Source organism: Mastomys coucha, unplaced genomic scaffold (genome assembly GCF_008632895.1).
Source record: "Mastomys coucha isolate ucsf_1 unplaced genomic scaffold, UCSF_Mcou_1 pScaffold6, whole genome shotgun sequence".
Classification (NCBI taxonomy): domain Eukaryota; kingdom Metazoa; phylum Chordata; class Mammalia; order Rodentia; family Muridae; genus Mastomys; species Mastomys coucha.
The window spans coordinates 114,425,528-114,439,260 of NW_022196912.1; the positions used below are offsets into that span (position 1 = coordinate 114,425,528).

At 46.5% G+C, this 13,733-nt stretch overlaps 1 protein-coding gene across 3 annotated transcripts in view; it reads right to left on the bottom strand.

Moving 5' to 3' along the window:
- Ttc7b (tetratricopeptide repeat domain 7B) overlaps window positions 1-13,733 on the bottom strand; it is a 222,094-nt gene that overhangs the window by 49,631 nt on the left and 158,730 nt on the right. For all 3 annotated transcript variants that reach the window (XM_031356455.1, XM_031356456.1, XM_031356454.1), the window contains exon 16: window positions 5,771-5,887. In XM_031356455.1, the coding sequence (XP_031212315.1) occupies window positions 5,771-5,887 (117 nt within the window). The remainder of the gene's footprint in view (window positions 1-5,770; window positions 5,888-13,733) is intronic.

A 13,733-nucleotide genomic window follows, 5' to 3' on the forward strand; every position in this document is an offset into this window, starting at 1 on the left:
GACCTGCCTGGGCACCCACTGGACCACACTGGAGGGTGCTGCAGCCATAATATTGCAGGATTCCACCTTACACATTTCAGAGCATGAGCTTGGCTGATGTGTGAGTTTGAAAGGACCCCGGACTCTGGGGTCCTGGAGCCTGGATGGACCTGGCTCTTACTCTGTGTCTGTCATTGATGAATTCTCATTGAGAAAGCCATTGTACCTGGGGGACTTTTCTGGCCAGATGATGGAAGGAAAGAGTCAGAACTGAGAGAGTGCACAGATAGAGCATTCTGGTAAGTTAAAGCTTCCAGGCACAGCTGGGCGGTGGTGGCGCACGCCTTGAATCCCAGCACTTGGGAGGCAGAGGCAGAGGCAGGCCGATTTCTGCATTCGAGGCCAGCCTGGTCTACAGAGTGAGTTCCAGGACTGCCAGGGCTACACAGAGAAACCCTGTCTTGAAAAAAACCAAAACAAAACAAAACTAACCCTCCCCCCAAAACCAAAACAAAAACCCCAAACAAAAGACTTCTAGGCACACGCCAAGGGTCAGAAACACAGTTCCCTTTAAACACTTGTCTTGGTCACTATGCCTTGGTCACTATCCCAGAGATGGCTTACCTCTGGCCTTCCAGTGCAACTATGGGAGATGTGGGAATCTCAGGGCTTCACATTCAAACATTAGAAATCAACTGCAAGCATAATCATTAATAACAACACTGCACTCATCTCCTTCCACGGGCAGAGCAACTCCATCCGCAAGCATAATCATTAATAACAACACTGCACTCATCTCCTTCCACGGGCAGAGCAACTCCATCCGGGTCTATCCTGCAGGTTCTCTTTCATTGCCCCTTTAAAAACGGCATTCAAGCAACTATTCATCATTCAAAACTGAGATACCCTCTTTTCAAATTGGATATTTTCTTTCTAGACCCACACCTCTCACTGACTTAGATGTCACTTCCCTTCCTCCAGTTGGGACTCTGTCTACTTGAGCACCTCTCACAAACTATTTACCACTGCACCTCCTCTCTTCTCAGCCTGGCCCTCAGGCTGTCAGGAAGAGATGCAGGAAGGATAGGAAACCAGCACTGGTCAGTGGTGCTAAGAGGTAATTTCAGGAGAGGAAATCAGGAAGACCCCAAGTCCACGGAGATAAGCTGGAAATGTCTCCATACAGAAGTGTGCACCTCCAGGGAATTACCGTTCTCTGTTACGACTGAGAATTCAGAGTATGCAGAGTAAACACTGGTTAAAATTGGAACTGTAGTTTCTCTTAGAGACTCTTCCTGTCTTCCACAGCTGCAGAGGATAAACATAAGAGCCAAGGTGTGGTGGTGATAGACCAGGAGTCAAAATGTCAAAATGCTGGAGTTCCAGCTCCTAGGATACTGTGTGACATACTATGGGTGTGTGTATATATATATATTGCATCTAAGAGAAGGCTGCAAGAGAGGTGGGTCTGGGTTTGGTTCAGCATTTCCTCACTATTACAATGCTAATGTATATTCTATGCCAATGTAGGTTGGAAGTTGTTATCTGCTTTTTGATTTGGATTTCATAGGGTAACAGTTAAGAGATGTCCTTGACTCTCAGAGGGACTTTGAACTTTGGAACTTTAAGCAGTGTTGAGACTGTGATAGACCATGGGACTTTTGGAGTTGGACTTTATGCATATTTATTTATTTAGCATTATGATATGGTTACAAACCCATAGGGGTCAGGGAGTGGAATGTGGTAGTTTGAATAAGTATGGCTCTCATAGGCTCACAGATTTAAATGCTTGGTCATTGGAGAATGGCACTACTTGAGAGGGATTAAGAAGTGTGGTCTTGTTGGAGTAGGTGTGCCCTTAATGGAAGATGTGTGTACAGAGGCTGAGCTTTGGGGCTTTAAAAGCCCAAGCCAGGCGCTGGGGTCTCTCTCTACCTCCTGCCTATAGATCTGGATGTAGAACGCTCATCTACTTCTCCAGCACCATGTTTGCCCGCTTGCTGCCTGCTCCCTGCCATGATAATGGACTAAACCTCTGAACCTGTAAGGCAGCCCCGGTTAAACGCTTTCTGTTATAAGAACTGCTGTGGTCATGGTGTCTCTTTGTAGCCATAGAACACGGACTAAGACAGGACCCCTACTTCCGTGTAGCCTCTGAGGTCTGGTCTTAATCACACAAACTCTCATTGTGTTTGAGCCTTATGTCTTGCAGCAGTAAGAAAAGTGTGATCCAACATGGCACTTGCTTTTCTGAAGGCAGAATGAGAACATGCTCTGTAAAATAAAAATAGCCCTACCAAACGCTGGTGATTATTGGGAGGCCTAAAGTAAGGAAAACATGCAGCGGTGTGTGTCAGCTTTCAGTGCTGTTTGTCAGTGACTGACTCAGGAGTCGGGAAGAAGACAAGTTTCTTCCAATCATGAGGATGCCATTTTTAAGGCTAATGACAGAGAAGGTTCAGGTGGCAGTGATCAGAGGTGGAAAAGAAGTGACTGACAATTTAAGAAGAAGAAGAAGAAGGAGGAGGAGGAGGAGGAGAAGGAGGAGGAGGAGGGAAGGAGGAGGAGGAGGAGGAGAAAAGAAAGTGGCTGTCATCAACAGAAGCAGGGTGCTGTCATGGGGAGAGCTTTGGTGTCAGACAGCCTCCTGTTTGATGGTAACTCCACTCAAATCAAAGTTGGAAAACTTGGGTATGTTACATAGTCTCCTTCAGCTCTTTATTTCCTCTAAAGTTGGAGTAACAGTAGTTATCTTGCAAGGCTAATACAGGGATTAGAGGCAGCACAAAAATGGCCGGGTTTGGTACTGGCACAGAGAAATTCTCAGCGAAAGAAATCACTACCCTGTGGTTGAAATGCTGTGATTTGGAATGCTGGCAGCCCACGGGGACCTTCCTGGTAAGAGTCTGGTTAGATTCATGCTGTTCTGGGTAGCTAAGTCATTATGGAGAAGAATTGAGGGGGCTTTGTTCTTTACTAAGGGAGAGAAGACAGAACAAGTCAGATCCCTATCCTAAATGCAAGAAAAAATTGAGACCCAGGAAAAGAGAATCTGAAACAACAGCACTTCCCCAAATGTACCCTGGAGAGAACGTCCACCCACTGCTCAAAGCAGAAACTGCATCCTCCAAGCGCAGGTGGAGCCCTATTGGTACAAGGTGTCCACAGCTCAGCTCTGCAGCCGGCTTCTACAGAGATTTCCCTCAAACAAAAATAAGGATGGGAAGAGCTGCCGAGAACACATAGTCAGGGGCTGTTCTCATTGGCCACGCTCAGTCTGGCCCATGTCTTCCTCCACCTTCTGCTTAGTGCCGAGCCTCAGGGAAGATGGGAAACCGGACAGATGAAGCAAAGGGGCACACTGAGCACATGGAGACAAGGGCAGTGGAGTCAGGCGGGTAGACCTACTCCCTCTCGACTCCAAGTGCTTCCTCTGAAAACCTTCCTGCTTAGTCTTCAGCTTATTTTATTTTTAGTAGAGGAAGCTTCTCAGGTACCATGATTCCCTCTTGTGTGAAAGTTCATATGACCTAAAGAGCCTGGAGGCTGCTGTTGGTTCTGTGCTACTGCATCTGGGGGCTGTGAGGTGTGCCGACTGCAGAGCTAGCCTTGTTTGTGCATGCTGCATTCCCTAGCCAAGGTCACGTCTCACCCCAGCTGATCGAACATGCCTACATCTGTGCAATGGTAACGGCTTCGGAGAAATATTTATTTATATCCTGAGAAAATGGAGTTGAGACAGACAGGGAGCTCTGACAATACCTGTCCTGCCTCCACCCCATGCCCAGGGCTTGGGAGGGGTCATCTCCACCCCAGGGCAGGGACACCTTGCTCTGTCCCTAAAAGATCTTTCAAGGAAAGAAGAATACGGTCATAGGCATTTGGTTAGGTATTTTTAAAGGCTTTCCAATTCTGCTATTTTTTTTCTCTGCACATCCAATATTCTTGGTTGCTAAGTGGGAGGAAATGTGGGGAGGTGGGAGAGGTGTGGAGAACTGAGGGAAATTGGCAAAGAGAAAGCTGATGGTTTATTTTCTCCCTTCTAAAGGGGGTACAGGCAAAAGATGGGCTCCAGCATGGAGCCTACCAGCTGAGCAGTGTCTGCTGCAGGCTGGGCTATGGGCAAAGACTCCCAAATCCTGATACTATCGGGCCAGGAGAGGGGCCTTTGAGGGAGAGAAAGACTGGCATTTCCCATTTTTGCTTATAGATATAGATAAGCAGGATTTTTAAAGTAAAAATGATTTTTATTTTCAGATCAAACTGTGACAGGGAAAATGTGAAATTCAGCACTGCTTATCCTTCGCCAGAGGAAGGGAGCAGGTGCAGCATGAAGGGGGCGGGGCTTACTACATCTCAGAAATCCTGTGGGACCCTGTGAGTGGAGCTGGCTTACCCAGCCGCAGCTAAATCAGGGTCAACTCACTGGGGTGCACACACCTCCACAGGCTCAGAGTTTTCCTAACTGGAAAGCCTTTTTGATTTGTTTGTTTGTTGAAACGGGGTCTCTCTGTAGCCTAGGCTAGTCTAGGACTCATTCTGTTGTTTAATTTGCCTTGGGACTCTCAGCAATCCTCCTGCCTAGTCTTCTTCAGATCTGGAATTAGAGTGTGAGCCACACTAAATTTTGTTCAACTAAAGACATTTTTGTTAAAGAAAATCAAAATTCCCATTTCCCAGTGGCACAGTCCAATTCAAAGCCACCTCTCCTCTCTGTAGGTCTCTGCAGACCATGGCCACCAGTGCCCTCTGCTACCTCCTACACTCCTGGTACCACATCAAATGACAGATAGCTTGTTTGCCTCCTGACTCTTCAGAGCATACTATAGGTCATCCATACACCATGCCATGAATTTGAAAAAACCTTCCGAGTATTTGAGTCACAGGAAGTCACTTGAATCATCGGCTAACACTTGGCTAAGTCACTCTGTCAGTGTGCCCCAGACTTGGGGCACATGGGTTATGGGGTGCCTTTTGGTGAACTGCAGTGTGCCCCAGACTTGGGGCACATGGGTTATGGGGTGTTCGTTGGTGACCTGCTGGGGACTTGACTGGCTGTTCTTCTCCGGATCTGCTGACTCAAAAGGGTAGCATTTTGACCTTCCGTTAACTACAGTACTACACAGTTCTGAAGGGGCAGAAGGAGGTAGCCTGCAGAAAACCATTAAGGCAAATCCATTTTATCTGTGGGGATACAACTGACTTCTACCCCGAGGAAAAGATAGCCCCATACAATATAGTCTGCCATCTTATAGGATACTATTTTTTCATCTATTTGTAAATTAATTTCAGCTTTTCTGCTTATATACATTACAAACTCCTCTTTGAATGGACCATAACCTTGTACTGGCTTCTTCACAAGCAAATCAAGTAAATAAAATATCTAATATGTGTTGATTTTATATTTGTATGAGTCATGAATTTAACTTCTTCAAGGTTACTTCTAGCTGTGTTCATAGTGACTTCCCTTCTGAATAGGATGTGACCTGCTAGCAACACAGGTCTCTTAAATGTTACTGTAGGAAACTCATTTGGACTATGCCACTGGCCAGTTCCTAAAGAGATGCTAAGACCTGTCATTGGAACTGGTAGGAGAGGGGAATAAAAGAAACCCAGGACTTGGAGGCTTCGTCAGCCACGGGGAAGCACGAAGCCCTATCATTCTACCTGTGGAGAACTCGGACACGGGGGAGTGATAGAGTTTACACCATATTTATGCACATATGAGAAAGCTCTGATTTGCGGATACCCGTGCAAACATGACACAAAGCGGGCACCACTGGCCTCTTACCTGGGATTGGTAAGGTTGTAGCAGGATTTCCATATTTGTAGCATGTGCTTACAGGTGAGCAGTGCCTCGTCTGGGCCCCGGCAGAGTGACTCCAACTTCACTTTGGAAAACAGTAGTCTACAGTGGGAGAAAAGGAAGAGAGCACACAGGTCAGGCCAGAGGCCCACCTCAAAAATCAGATAAGTGGCTCGGCCTGTGGTGGGGGGCAACTGCACTCATTTTATTTTAATTTTCATTGTAAACAGATTTTTCTATAAACTATATTCTGATCATGGTTTTCCCTCTCCGCTCCTCCAAGACCCTTCCCACCCATCCAAATCCTCTCCTTTTCTTTCTCTCAATCTCATTAGAAAATAGTAACAAACAGGCATCTAAAGGGTTAATAATAAAACAAAACCCAACAAACTAGAATAGGACAAAACAAACAAACAAGCAGAAAAACAGACTGAAAGAAAAGTACAAGAAAGACATCCAGATGCGGAGACACACAGAATCACACATACAGAAATACCATTGAAAACACAAAATTGGAAACCATAATATATAAGCAAAAGACATGTTAAAGTAAGAAAAATGCCCAGACAAAGAATTATGAGAAAAAAAGTTTCAAAAATACCACTGAGCTCATTTTGTGTTGGCCATCTACTGCTGGGTATAGGGCCTGCCCAAGTGTGGTTTGTACATACAGCGAGGCTTCCTTGGAGAAACTAAGTTTTCCTTTGTGCACATTAATCAGCTGGATATAGCTTCTGAGCTAGGACAGACTGTGTCCACTCCCCCTCTCTGCACTGGGACCCCATCTTGCTTGGACCTCTGCAGACCATGAACTGCATTCATCTTAGCATGGGGCCATCTCTGCATCTGCAGGGTCTAGGGAAGGCAATGGATGTGGAGTCAAGGATTCCTGAACCTGTGCTCAACCTGTGGCTTAGTATAAGTCTCACCACACTAGCAAGCAAGCACAAGCAAGCACAGGATAATGAACTGTGGTGAGGATTAAAAGCACTGGAGCGGGCAATTTTATTCAAAATACAGAGATTTTATTAAAAGCATGCTTTTTTAGAACTAAGCCAATTTATTTATGAAATTTCAAAAATCTATTAAATGTGACCCTTGGTTTATTAATAAGATAACACAGGAGATATGACTCAGTTGATACACATGTCTGCAGAGAGCCCTCCAGGAGAATGCTAACCTTCCCAGAAGCTTTGAACGCTTACAGAGCTGGGGCATGGTAAACCATGCTTGAAGAAGTCAGAAGCAGGAGGAGTACTGTTAGTGGCTATGCACTGAGTTTCAGGCCAATCTGAGCTATGAAATACCCTGTTTAAAAAAGAAAGACTGCCTGAAGTCCCATGAGGCAGGAGCAGCATGGAGCAGGTCTCCTGACCTGCCCAGCTCTGCTCTTCAGTAGTTAGACTTAGGACTTGAGCCCCTTCACAATCATCAGAGTAGTTCCTAATTCTCAACATCACCCATGGCTTTAGCCTCCATCTAGACCCAAGTACCAAGGAAACTGACCACTGACTACAGACCACAGCTCTTTAGCCACCATCTAGACCTGAGTGCCAAGGAAACTGCCCAACCACTGACTGCAGACCACAGCTCTTTAGCCTCCATCTAGACCTGAGTGACTGCAGACCACTGACTGAAGACTACGGCTCTTTAGACACCATCTAGACCTGAGTGCCAAGGAACCTGAGTGTCTGCAGACCACTGACTGAAGACCACAGCTCTTTCAGTCCCTGCACTCACATCCAGTGTCTTGAGAAGGTTCGAGCAGAGACTGGGTTGCCTCTTGTCTGCTCCCTGCTCAGCTCTCAGAAACCTTACTACAGATCTGTCTAATGATCATGTTCAGTTCCACTAGAGAAACAGCATGGCTCCTTATCACCTCAACAGCACATCAAGATCCCTTTGAAGCTGTCACCTCCCTATTACCATGCGTCACGCACCCTGATGGACCCTTCCTCCCACCCTTTACTTCTATGGCGCTGACCAGTTGCTTCTCCTCCAGCTCTGTATGCTGGAGCCTGGATCTTACCCTCTGGCACCTAACTGTTCTACAGTTCAGCTAAACCCACCATGCCGAGTAAGTCTTCCTATAACCATCTTTTTATTCCATCTTCTCTACTCAGGGTATACTGACCAGCTAGGGTTTGTTATAATAAAGACAGGAGAGAGGACAGCTGCAGATTACTGAAGTCCTCCTATGTGCACATGGGACTTACAGACATTGGTGGTGTCCTCAGCAATTACCTTTGTAGGTAGGTAGTATTTATTTCTCTCCAGCAGACGGGGACATGGATGCCTGTCCCCTCTGGCCAGTTGCATTTTGAAGATGATTTGTGAGTGCCTGAGCCCTCTCACCTGCCCTTTCTCTGGCCTCCCCTTCATAGTGTCCATAACTGCTCTTTGTCCAATGGATCCTTCATCACACCCACTCACCAGTGGTTTTCTCTGTAGCCCGTGGAAGATGAAGACATGGATTTCAAGTGTTATAATGAGACATAGGAGAGTTCTTCAGCCACATGTGATATAATACCCAACTTTATGGTACCTAGAGCAGCAAAGTCACTGCTGGTGAATGACAGGACAGGAGTAGCTTGCCTCAGCACATTCCAAACTTAGCTCTGCCTCTCTCCCAGTAGAGCACAGGAAGGCTAAAGATGCTTGCTTGTGTTCTCAGAGACATGTCAGGGCTGCAGCCTCCTCCTCAGACCTTGGTTTGCGGTGCAGAATCTGGGCTGAGGTAGTAATGGTCCAGGTAATGGGAAGGCTGTGGTCCCTGACCTATAAGCAGCAGAGCCAAGAGGAAGGCCAGATGCAAGCATCGGGCTAGGCTCTGAATCATGACATCTGAAGAGATGAAAATTCCCTTGAAGCCTACTAGGGCCCTCTACAGCGACTGACAGCCATTCAAGGGTTGGGATTGGGTCTCAAGAGTTTTTGAAAGAAATCAGAAGCTAACTCTTGCTGAAGCCTACATGAGTCCAGAACTTTCTAGGAGTTATTTTTTACCCAAATCCAGCATGTTAGAAGGGAGAAGCTTTCTGATTGGTCCCCTGTCAGTCTTTAGTGAAGACCATTTGGAGGCCCAGGGGATCCCCTAAGGCTGCTGCCCAGCAGTTGTGTCTAGGAGAGTGCTCTAGGATTGTGGGGCTACAGGCCACTTTAGCATTGTAGGTGACTGGGCTCTTGGGTAAGGACAAACCAAGGTTGTAAGGCTTGGCCAGGCTCAGAGCAAAGTCCAGAAGGGGGTGAAAATATTTCCTTGTTCAGCAGCAGTTAGCCATGATCCCTTTCACTGTCCTCAAGTACAAAGGCCAGGGTGCTTCTGTCTTGAAGCCTTGGCTTGAGGGAGCAGTTCTGTGCCGGTTTCCTGGCTGGGAAAAGACCTTCTAATTAACATGAAATAACAGCTTTCAAACACTTGACTTGTGATATGGAGCTGAAAAGGTGTGGGCTGGATCTGAGAGCTAGACAGGAGGAACAACAGTGGACCTGCTAAGCACGTGTGATGGGCAGGCACTGGAAGGGAGGTACTGGGAACAGCAGGAGAGGATCTGGAACACAGGCAGCTAGGCCCAGTGTGGGCCCTGCGCACCCCTGGGCACACTTGAAGGCTGAGAACTCATGTTGGGGGCAGGGAGAGATGGCACTGCCTCGCCACCCACTTCCTGAACGTCAGTGGCTTTATAAGGCAGGGAAGAGTGTTGGAAACAGAACCAATGCTTCTCATCTCTCCAGAAACCTGCTCCAATGTCTTAGGGTGGCTGAAAGCATCTGGTGGGAAGTAAGTAATGTTGGCACCACAATGACTGGCATTAGTCTGAGGCCACTGAATCCAAAGATATTGTAAATTTAACCCACTGAGGAAATCCCAAGGCAAGAAAAACAAAACGTGACAAGAAAGCTTAGGACATGCCAGTGTTGGACGTGGGACATTGTCTGCCAGCCTGAGGCAGTAAGAAGAGGGACCACAGGAAAGATCAGGGTGGCTGGGTCACCAAGAGCAGTCATGACTTAAGTCAGAAGACACGTACTTTGTAGACCTGGTTCAAAGTTCAGTTATCTCCTAAGGGGCTGCAAACCCTTCAGCTCCTTTGGTCCTTTCCCTAACTCCTTCCCTTAGGACAAACAACAATATGAACTAACTAGTACCCTCAGAGCTCCCAGGGACTCAACCACCAACCAAGGACTATACATGGTGGGACTGATTGTTCTGGCAGCATGTGTATAGTAGAGGATTGCAAAGTCAATCATCAATGGGAGGAGAGGCCCTCGGCCCTGTGAAGGTTCTGTGCCCCAGTGTAGGGGAATGCCAGGGTCAATAAGTGGGAGAGTGTGGGGTGGCAAGCATGGGGAGGGGGGAGTCAACAGGGGTTTGTTCTTGTTGTTTTTGTTTGTTTGTTTGTTTGTTTTTTGGGGGGAACTGGGAAAGGAGAAATCATATGACATGTAAATAAAGAAAATATCTAATAAAAAAACAAAAAAAAGTTCAATTATCTCACTTAAAACATATTTGTTCAGAGACTTATTGAACACTTACATAAAATTAATGATGAACAGGAGAACACGCTAAAACACGAATCCAACTCTGATGGTTAATTTCATTGGCCAACTTGACAGGTTTTAGAATGACCTAGAAGACAAATCTTGGCAGGTCTGTGAGGGTGTTTCTGAATTGGTTTAACTGGGGTGTGAGACCCATCGTAAACTTGGGGTGCCATCCCATAAGCTGGGATCCTTACTTGAATAAAACAGGGAAAGCAAGTGAAGAGTGTCCATCCCTCAAGGCACACAAACTGTCTAGCACTTCCTGCTCCTACCACCATGCTTTCTCTTCATAATCTTTGTTTTTCCCTAAACTGCTTCCTGTGAGGTACTTTGGCTACAGCAAGGAGAAAGGTAACTAATAGATTTCATTACTGATAATTAAAATTTAGCAACTTCTACAACACCTGCTGTGATCTGGCTCCTGCTACCTTAGTTTGTTCCTAGTACATCATCTTCAGCCCATCTCAAGCCAAGGCCAACTCCTCCCTCAGCTCACTAGTCTTCATGCCCCACGGGCCTTTGCAGAGGGTGCTCTGTTGTCTGACATGCCTTTTTAGCCCATGCATTTAGGCCTCTCAAGCACCTCCTCATCATTGAGGGTGCAAGTCGAACGGGAGTAACCCCCCTCCAATGACAACACAGCTGTCAAAAACCACGAGAGCTTACAACCCGCAAGGTAAATTACAAGCCAAGAAATGTAATGCTTCCAAGACAAGTAAAATAATAGCAACAGTAGCAGCTGGGAGGACCTGGACTATTTAGTCACTGATTCCACAATAACCCTGCAAGTTAGGCAGAGTGAATCCAGCCAGACTCACAGCACAGATACTGAACTAAATCCATCTGACTCCAAAGCACCAAACAAGAAGCAGGGAAGGATTTTGAATCTTACAGTGACATGGATGGAGAGGGAGGCACGGTGCTGTCTAGTCCACTGCCAAAAACTTAAACCTCCAAATGTAAGACTGTGGACTACAACATGGCATAAAGTGTAGTCAGTCAGTGAGGACTACACTGTGGCCTTGAGCCTGAGGAGGTGGGGTTGGGGCTTTGATCCTAGAATGTCACATGCAAGACTTATTAGAGAACAGTCACTCACATTTGTGCACACACGTTTGTGATCTGCCGGCTACCCCAAAGTCGGATACACATAAAATTCCAGGTATTTGAATGACCCAGTTACTCAAACTTTACTTTTCATTAAAGTAAAGTCATTAAAATCATATTTTACCCTATTTTGGAAAATTTCAAAGAACCCTAAGATAATTCCTGAAATAAAGACTATGTTTGGCTTAGGGAAGGGCTTAGAACGGACATATAATGCCCCAGTGAGAATCTAGGTCATGTGGTAATGTGGAATTTCAATGTTCTTCATAGGAGATGAGTCTCAGTGGCACATCTCAGGGCAAGTGGGCACCCAGCAGCCATTTCTTGGATGGCTTTCTGACCTTGTCAAATCTGTACCACCTGCTGAATATGAACTCTTGTTCAGCTCTCTCCTGGATCTACTCCTATAAGTCCTGACTTGGGCTGAGGAAAGAGAAAGCTAGAAGTTGTACATTTTAAAATTCTGAAACCTAATACACACAAAAGTTTCCAATCAAGAATGCCTAGTAAGGGCTGAAGAGACAGCTCAGTGGGTAAAGAACTTGGTGTGCAAACATGAGGACCTGAGTTTGGATCCTGTCTTAGTCAGGGTTTCTATTCCTGTACAAACATCATAACTAAGAAGCAAGTTGGGGAGGAAAGGGTTTATTCAGCTTACTTCCACATTGCTGTTGATCACCAGAGGAAGTCAGGACTGGAACTCAAGCAGGTCAGGAAGCAGGAGCTGATGCAGAGGCCATGGAGAGATGTTTCTTGCTGGCTTGCTTCCCCTGGCTTGCTCAGTCTGCTCTCTTATAGAACCGAAGACTTCCAGCCCAGGGATGGTACCACCCACAAGGGGCCCTACCCCCTTGATCACTAATTGAGAAAATGCCCCATAGCTGGATCTCATGGAGGCACTTCCCCAACTGAAACTCCCTTCTCTGTGATAACTCCAGCCTGTGTCAACTTGACACATAAAACCAGCTAGTACAGATCCCCAGAAGCCACTTGAAGGCAGAGGACAGATAGCGCTTATCTGTAACCCCAGGGCTCCTAGAGTGAGATGGGAGGCAGAGATAGGAAGATCCCAGACCATTGGTCAGTCAGCCTGCTCTCATACAACAGAGATCAAGGACTGGCATCTAAGGTAGTCCTCTGACCTACACACACACACACACACACACACACACACACACACACACTTTCACATATTGTAGCGCATACACATCAAATTTTTTTTTTTAAAAATTTTAAAGTCTGTGGCTCTAATTTCCTTAAGCTTGTTAAGTGCCTCAAGGAGGAAACATGCATATCAATCATGCAAACCTGCACTACCTCGCTGTGAGAGCTGCATTCATGGCAGCTAATTTAGAAATAAAATCCTAGGAACCTGAACATTTGGGATCTTGTGATGGTCTGTGAATTCAGCTCTCAGACTCTGCATGCCAGGAGCCTTCCTTTGCTTATCTACTAAACGTGGGCAGGATGCAGAAGCAGCTGTGCAGAACAGCCCAGAAGATTTGCTCCAGTGGGGCACAGGTCCTCAGAGCTCTAGATGGCTTCCCCTACCCCGACTCCAGTGGGGCACAGGTCCTCAGAGCTCTGATGGCTTCCCCCACCCCGACTTCAGAGCTGGGCAGCCCACCTGGAACTGCTGCCAAAGGCCTGAGGGAAAGTATGCATGTGACACTGAGCAAAGGAAAGACTGGATCAGCAGAGGAGGGGGCGTAGGGTGGGTGGGGCGAGTGTGTTCAAAAGACATTTTTAACCAGAGAAGATGGTTTGGCAGCTGACCCAACCAAAGCAAGCAGTATGAAAAACGAAGAGCAATGTGATGATGAGGGGAGATGAGGGATTAAAGCCAGATGAGTCATTTGGGAACAGGTGTTCTGAAAGGGAAGGCGGAGCAGGATATGCGCAGCCAGCCCTGTCCAGAAGTGTATATTCAGATCTAACCAGCAATTCTTCTGAAGGTTCTCATATAACCCAAAGGAACTCTACCTTTTTATTGTCTTCAACTTACTATGTGCTAGTTGGAGTCATGATAGTCCTGGCTGGGCTTTCTTAATGGACCAATGCCAGAAAAACAAACAAACAAACAAACAAACACACACACACACACATACACACACACACACACACACACACACACATGAACAAACACCTAGCCTGTGGCCTTAAGTACAGCTGCTGTGACTGGTGCCCACCAAAGGTGACTAGAAAGATTGTAAAAAACAGAATCTCTTTCTTCTACCTGCCACCCCAAGTCAGAATCCACACACAGCTAGGTTCCCAGGGATTGTGGATGCAAAGT